Here is an 8693-nt window from a genome sequence, read left to right on the forward strand (position 1 = left end):
GCGATCAGGTGTAAAACAGCGGTCAGCAAAAAATACGGCGACCCACTCACCGTCTCTCTCTTTCTTACCAGCCGCCATACAGGTGAACAAGTGCTCATATGAACTATAGAATATCACTGTCCATATCCATGTGACCTGATTATCAATCGCCGTGATCGTGCAATAATAAATACACCAAAATAACCCAAAATATAAACCACACAAAATTACTACTTAACAATTCATTCCAAATTCACAATTGAACCATTCATGGCTCCTACAATTATGATTTCCTTCACACACCCTTAACATTTTATTAGTTTGGCTTTTGTTATACACCACTGTCCTCTAGTGGATGCTGTAGTAATTACAGGAATAATACTCTCCGATACCAAACCCAGTAAAATATTTTATTAGTCTGTAATACTCAATCATCAGTATTCATGTTTCACACAAAGGCAGATGGTATCAGCAAAAAGAGCAATTAATTATTTATTTTTTCATTTGTCGGTTTATTTAACAGGGACAGTGCACATTAGTAAATGTTGTAAATGAGTTTGTCAACAGGCAAATTTTATCTGTAGGTGCCTGAACAGACGTGTGTGTATGTGTTACTTCATCCATTTAACAACAGCTGTTAGTAATTAAGGTTTAAGGTTTTTATTGCCATGTACACAAACTAGCAGTCAACTGTACAATAAAACTTTTAAGATGAGACACCAGCAGGTACGTCTCAGGTGCAAGTGTTAAAGGTGTTGCACCACCTGCACTTTCACAGAAACATGATCCCTTGGGGGTGGGTTAGGGGGAATATGTTTGTGGATTTCCTTTTGTTCTTCTTCTTTAAGATGTATGAGGGCCTCTATGTGAAGTACCATTTGGAGGACAAGTCCCATCTCATCTGTAACTGCGACGCTTTGAGGACAAGCCTCGGTCCAGAGAGAAAGTCCTGTGCCAGACTGGGAGGAAGCATGTGTGTACCAGCTGCAGCGTACAACCAGGGAGCACATCACGGTGCACTGCTGTGTGAGTGCAGCCGGGGAAAGCATTCCACCTTTCATCATTTACCCCGGCTGCCTTAAGCAACACCTATAGACTGGATCAACCCAGTCGCCAGAAGAAAACGTTGGCATTGAACGTTTCTGCAAACCACAGAAACATTGAATCTATTGTCTATTGATTGTGAAATTGCCATTACACATGCTGATGAAGGGCGTCTTGCCCGAAACATCTGTGTGGCAATTAAAAAAATCAGTTTGGAATTATCTACTATTCTTTCTTTTTCACCATAGAAAAATCAACATCAGTGTTTTGTGTATTATTTCAGGAGTGCTGAGTGTCTGCAAGCAATTTTCATGACAGTGATTACATAGATTGTTACTGACTCAAGGAGGTAAACAACACTTCTAAACAAGAAAACCCTTCTCAATGTTGTTTTTATCATCTGATCACTGTCCATTGATTCTTTACTCACAGCTTTATTTATTCACACAGTCTGATTGAGACACAGCTTGTAGAAATAAAGATGAACAGAAAATATTTACATGAATGTATCGAAATCTGCTTGTCTCGTGGTCATGAACTTTTACTGATCACATTCCTGACCCCCGGAGGATGAACCCTTTGTATTTTAACCCCTCACGGACACTTTCATAATGAAAACTGCAGACTGTCAGAAATGCTGTCACAGCTTGAAAGGGACAGTTCACCCAAAACTGTGATTTTCAGGAACAATATTTCCAAAGCACTTCCCCAAGATCAATTTACAGAAGTTTATAAAGGCAGTTTATACCAGCATGAACTGGTTTGAAAATACTACAGGTGCAAAGTAACTAGTACTAGTAACTAGTAATAAGTTCAGCTTCACTAAGCTGCTAAAAACGATGTAGACTAGATGTTTTAATATTGAGGAAGTTTTGTTTTTTTTTAATTTTATTTTTATTAGGGAAGTCATTCACAGTCCAGGTTTGTAAGACATTTGAGTACATAAATATCATTTACATAAATACATATTAATATAGAAATAACTAGACAAAACAAACAAAAAACAAAAACAATTTACTGCATTAACCTTGTTAGAATAAAACTTGTCTTCCTTCTGTTACTCTCCCTTTCATTTTACTTTAAGTAACTAACTATGAACATTTGTACAAACAATGTCACACATACTCATAAATCCATGGAAATCCTCTCCTTATATCACAGTAGTAGTCCATTGGAGATGGCAATTTCCATTAAATAAAGTCAGGTCTGTCTACTTGATCCATTTTAACCACATTCCCCTAAATATTTCCATTTGCATTTTTATAGAAAATGTTATTCTTTCCATTATGTAAATTTCATAAATAATTTTTAACCAGTCTTCTAATGATGGAGCATCTGGTTGCAACCACTTCCGAGTCAAGGCTTTTTTCCCTCCAATAAGTAATATTCTCATTAGGTAATTATCTGCCTTTGTCTGGATATTCTGTATGACAGTACCCATATACATTGTCAGAGCATCAAATGGAAAAATGTATCGTATTTGTTAATCATCTTTTCTAATAAACCTGTTCTTCAGAATTTGCCTTCTTGAATGGAAATGAGGCAGATATTTGCAGTTTCTACTGGTTGCCAGTTTGCTGGATCCAGACCATTGAATCTGCCCACTCCACCGAGTCCAGTTGACTGATTCTGTTGGAAACAGAGTGTAACGAGTTGACAATTCTGTCTGATATCAAGGCAAGGTTGCCAGTAGATCCTGAGAAATGCCACAGATTATCTAATGTTGCTTTAACAGAGGAGGACAGGATCATATTTATATGATCAAGCTGTCGACCCTCCCCAGGCTTCACTGCATACAGAGTTTAACTTCATTGTCAAGTTTACAATGTTGAGAACTGCTGTTGTACAGGAAGCAGGTGACTTTGTAAACAATTCCATTTCTCTGTGATGCTATTAATCTTTAACATCATCAGGGGAAAAGACACCACAGTATCATGTGAGGAAACTGCACTTTACACTGTGCTAGTCCAGGTTGTACCAAACACTTCCATCACACAAAAAGGACAACAAGGCTGCATTCAGGAGACATTATACAAGTTGTCACAGGTAAGTACAACTAACTCAGACTGTACCTGGATACTTCAGAGGCTCAGCTGCATCCTTTATATGAGCATGAAGGACCATCACTCATATTTTGTCTGTTACTTTACATTAAAATGTAAAGCTGTATTGTTAATTTTAAAGCTCTAATATGTAATTATTCCACATTAAAATGTGTAAAAACAACTAGGCCTATGTTATATATGTTGTTGAGTTGTGTACTTACGTTATCCCAAATGTTTCCAACAATTTTCAAACCCAGAGAAATCTGTAATTTAATCAAAGTAACGGACCGTTTCATTTGGTCGCCTGTCAATGGCGTCATACCTCCTCTACCAAAGAGTAAACACGCACAAGATGCATACGGCGGCGCTGTGTTTGTCCGCTACAATGGCGTCTACCAAAGAGTAACGTTATACACATAAAAGATAATTCATCGACGTTGTGGTTGTTCAACAGAAACTAAATGGACTTTTATTCCGTTTTAAGCCACATTTTTATGATAAACTTTTTAGATCTTGGTCATTTTTAACTATATCTTTTAACTGGATGAAGGATTTTAGTCATTGGACGTCTGGATCTTAAGTTATCAGAGGAACAAGCTGAGCAAACGTTAGCAGCAGCTCGGCTAACAGCCCCTACCGGACGTCCTGTGCCAGCAGAACAGCTTCAGAGAAACACTGATTTTTAACATGAAACTGCTTTATTCACTGGTTTTACTGGTTTTAATCACCGGGTCCGTTTGTTTGGAGAGGAGGAGACCACTGCGGGTAATTCAGCTCCCAGTAAAAACATCCTGAATGATTAACACTGGAGTAATCCTAATCCGAAGAAGCAAATTGTTTAACAATGAAGACAAAAACTCCCATGATCCCTTGCTACTTCACACTGTCACCACACTCCGTCTTTTGTTATTGTTTTAAATGAGACCCCTAGCGGCTGAAATTACATATTGTGCGTTTAAGTTTTTCTGTTTTCCATCAGCTGCACGACAAACTGGTTCACAAACTAACTTTAAAAACATTAACAACATTTAGGTTGACAACTAAACGAACAGATACTTACTAAAAGGTCAATATTGGTCCAATATTTTCCCTCCTGTGACTTATTTGCACTGACTCGTCCCTCCATGTAACAGGCTGTATGTATGTCAGGCACTGTTAAGTGTCAGCATGAATTGTAAAACTCTACTTGTATGTTTCAATAAGTCAAATTCCTGGATAGTAAATTTAAACACCTGAAATTAAAGTGAATTTGAAAAATGTATTTTTATATTTAAATGACAGATTTTGCTGCTTCCAACAGTTAAAGAGCAGAATTTGCTTTATCTGTCACATCTTTTTACAGCTGCATTGATTCTTCTTTTTTTTTTTTTTTTGGCCACTTGAGTGCAGCTGAAAAAAAGTGAAATCACATCATTTTACATATCATCACCTTGTAAAGTTAATACAGCAAACATGTTAGCATCTGTTTACACATCCAACAAGTACGGAGCAACATTACGACTCATTTGGAGATGTGTTTGTGTCCACCTGATGAGTCTATGTTCAATATTCACTCTGCTGCTGTCTCTGGGTTGGTAAGTTAGTGTAATATTAAACTCAACAGTTTTTAAAATTCTGTTACCTGCAGCCCTGCTATGAATCCAGCCCCTACAACCAGCTCTTGTCATTTAATTGCACTTGAACCATAAAAACACAGCTGACTGTTATTTCCTCTACAGGTTCAACATGTTAACTAGGTGGTTAACTTTCACAGCTTTTCTGGCTGGCTCAGCCAATCCAGAAAGAGCAGCTATTGGTCAGGGCTCCGTGACTGTCACACCGACCTGCAGGATCAAAGGTCATCCAGAGGTGGAGCTGACGTTAAACTGTGGAGATGGAAAGAAAGCAGGTCAGTGAAGAGAATCCACACAAACAGAGAAGACTTAGGGCGAGCCTGAAAGATCAGTGCTCCGCAACTTAAAAAAAAAACACATGACAAACACATGCAAATGAAGAAAATACTTTCATCAGCTTGACAAACCTCCTAAACTTCTAGCTAAGTAGCAATTAAGCTAATGCTAGATAATGATGCTACAATAGCTTTTGGACTCAGATAACGTTAACATTAAAGGATATGAGACTGAATGACAAGTCAGTAGCGAGCTATCTGGATAACTGCTCCTTCCTACAATGTAAGACATGCTGAAATTTAGCTGGCCAATATCAGTGATAATGGCTGACACTGTATCCATAAAAACATAGATTTCTGCATTAGGTTGCATCCACAGACTGTAAAAAATATGGACGTAGCCACCATGATGTCACCCATTGGTTTCTGAAGAGCAGTTTTGAAGCTCAGAGGGGGGCGGCTCCGGCTGTCGCCATCTTGGCAGTGCCTGACTCCACCTAACTCCTGGCCAATCCAAAATGGGTAAAGAGGTGGAGGTGAGGCGGGCCAAATGAAGCCTGGTTGCTGAAACAAGCCACCTAGCGACCTGTCACTCAAAGTGGCCACGTCCTTAGTTATGCATAACTTTAAGGCTTAATAACATTTAAATGGATTTAAATGGAACTCCGAATCACCTGTCAGTGGAAGCGTCTCACAGTGAGATTTAGGGCTCTGTTTTGGACCAAAGATTTCATCACATTTCTCTCACTATTATCAACTTTTGTCTCAGACGGACCAAAATCGCACATAGTAAAGGGGCCTTTTAGTCACTCAACACCACATGTGTGGCACTGACCTCCAAGCCTGTTGGTTCCCACTGAAGATTTTACAAAACAGTTTAAAAATATACTGTTTTGTTTATTAAAAAGACTTATATTGTGAGGAAGATGGAAGAAGATATATCAGGCTTTGGATACACACACAATACTTATTAGTAGATCAGTTCATTGTTGGTTTTAGTCTTCTTGTGGAATTTGTAACAGTAAGAAAGATTTAGACCATCACTGGACTTTTCCTTTAATTTCAGTTCTTGTATGGTTGTCACACCATCAGCATGTACCTGCAGCTCTGTAACTCCTCCTCCTTTCCTGTGTAGGTGTGGTTGAGTACTGGCACACCCCCTTTGGAGACTTCCACACCCCCAGTTTCCACAATAAACTGGACCCTGTCTTTATGCACCATGATGGGAGCCTGGTGATCCCCAACACCAGCCGTTTCCACGGCGGTTTTTACTACTGCCTCCAGCAGCACACAGAGGGAACCACACTGTGGCCGTATGAGCTCCATGTTGGTCCCGACGATCAAAAGAACCAAGAACACGGCGGATATGAGGAAGGCAGCAGCTGTGATGCGTTAAGGTTCAGGAGGGATGTTGGGTCTGAGGAGGAGGAGCAGGGAGGCGTTTCAGATGAGGAGTTTGCAGCAGCTGTGGCGGCGTCGGTGCTGCTGACGTTTGTGCTGGGCTTCAGCGCCGGAGCTCTGAGCAGGACTCATGTTCTCAGGTGCGTTCTGGGCCCTTACATCCTGTCTTTTATTCACACTGGGACCAGATCCCCCAAATCAAACAACATTTCTGTTAAATTATTGTGCAGATGTCTTGTCAGTAAATGCTAAAAACAAGATGTTCTGTTATTGATCAAAGAAGTACGGTGGCCCTGAAGTGCACATCACAACGACAAATGGACGCTCTCCTATTGACAAGGATCAATGCTGATTGGACGGACGCACTGTCTGTCTTTTTAACAGGAAGGAGGCTGTCCACCTTCATTTGGGGTCCATGTAGTCTCCGCCCAAAGCTGTGTTCAACTTGATTCATAACAGGATAAACAATCAATGTATTACTTTGTTTTTCTGTTTTTCGTGTGAAGGAAAAAAAAAAAAGAAAATCCACATGCTGTCATATATATATACAACGCCTCCTTCCTGTTAAAAAGATGAACAGTGCATCCATCCAATCAGCGATGATCCTTGTCAATAGGAGAGCGCCCAATCAGCAACAAGCTTTGTCGGTAGCAGGTACCTACCTTTTCCTGTAGAAGTTAATGTTGTTGTGTTTTCCTATTTGTCGTTGTGATGTGCACTTCAGGGCCACCGTAAAGAAGCAATAGGAATTAAATCCAATGCTGACATGTCTGCAGCTGGAACCTCTCAGCAGAGCTGGAGACTTAAAGCCTCTGGAAATGTAGCCCGAAATAGCAAAAAATGCATATATGATATCAAAGTTGAGTGTCTCATTAAGTATCCACAGAAATATTGGCTCAATATTTGGCTCAAAAACAGCTCATTTGGCTGCTCAAATCATTTCTGAGGACTGTGGGAGGGTGTTCAGATCACATTTAATTGACAGCTCACTTTCAGCTCAAGTACCATCATTCAATTCAATTTATACAGCGTCAAATCACAACAAAAGTCATCTCAGGGCACTTTTCAAATAGAGCAGGTTTAGACCGTACTCTTAGATTTCCCCATGAGCACCTTGAACAGGAAGAAACCTCAAGCAGAACTGGAATTTGTGTAGCACCTTTCATACAAAAAATGCAGCTCAGTGCTTTATAACAAAAGAAATTACATGCACCAAGTGCTTCACATAAAAAAAGACATAAAAACATATAAATGTACATAAAATGGAAGATAAAACCCACTTGATATTATTACTAAACAAGATAAGATAAAATGAAGTTTTTTTTCCTCCCATTGCATCCCACTTGGCCATGAATGAATAAAAAGCATGCTCAGATAAGCAAACTAAAGAAGATACATTCCTCTACAAATCTTAAACAATCATGTCAGAGAATATTTTACATCTTTGCTGACCATTCTCTAATGCTGCAGTACGTTTCTGGATAATTGGAGGTATTTTACTTCCAGTCCAAGCAGCCACTGCTTTCCACTTATTTATGGAACAGTGTGACAGTTAATTATCAGTCTCTTGAGTTGTGAAATTCATCACAGAGAGCATCAAGTGTGCATGTTACATCATCAGTGTGTTGTAATGCTGTTTAAATTCAGACTAATTTAACTAGTTCCAAGAGTCTGCTGATTGATTTTTATATTGTGCTGAAATAATGGAGACCAATGGAAAAATCATTCATATCTCTAAAACACAGCAAATAGAACTGTGATCTAATATGTTTTGTTAAATGGGCTAAAAGATATAAAACCATTGTGCATTTCTGCACAAAAAATAACTTAACGGAAGTCATTTGAATTATGATATATTGGCATTTTCAATTAAAAATACCATAACCATCACATAAATCATATATCGGGGTGGTGATTATGGTATTTTTGACTTTCACTGAACGGTTGTCCCAAACAGCTGCTCTTGATTGCAGCTAAAACAAGACAACTGTTCACACCAGCAACAGTTTCTCATGTTTACCAGCCGTGACAGTCTGTAATGTTTAACATCAAGACAAACCTAAAAGATGTATGAACGCATACAAAAACACGCTTGCACTCTCTCAGCTTCAATATGTCACCGTCTGTGGACACAAAAGTTACAAAACAGCCATCAGATTTAGATCTATAGTATCTCATTAAGTGGGAATAATTTATGGTTTAGACTAGAAAGATGGTTTTAGTTGCATAGTGTAGCTTTAAATACAGATTTTTCCATTCACTGCCAATAAAAAAAGCAGCGTTAATTGAGTCAAAAGTTATCAAAATTGTAATCCAATATAAGAAGAGTGTGTGCA

The 8693-nt window shown here is 38.9% G+C and overlaps 1 protein-coding gene across 1 annotated transcript; it reads left to right on the plus strand.

Annotated features, from left to right (window-relative positions):
• Nucleotides 1-2950: 2950 nt before the first annotated feature.
• On the plus strand, nucleotides 2951-6610 carry LOC137186802 (uncharacterized). The gene is made up of 3 exons (XM_067595840.1): nucleotides 2951-3069; nucleotides 4787-4956; nucleotides 6092-6610. The coding sequence occupies exons 2-3, from the start codon at nucleotides 4794-4796 to the stop codon at nucleotides 6607-6609; spliced, it is 681 nt and encodes a 226-aa protein (XP_067451941.1). The 5' UTR covers nucleotides 2951-3069; nucleotides 4787-4793; the 3' UTR covers nucleotide 6610.
• The last annotated feature ends 2083 nt before the right edge of the window (nucleotides 6611-8693 follow it).

Source organism: Thunnus thynnus, chromosome 7 (genome assembly GCF_963924715.1).
Source record: "Thunnus thynnus chromosome 7, fThuThy2.1, whole genome shotgun sequence".
NCBI classification, from domain to species: domain Eukaryota; kingdom Metazoa; phylum Chordata; class Actinopteri; order Scombriformes; family Scombridae; genus Thunnus; species Thunnus thynnus.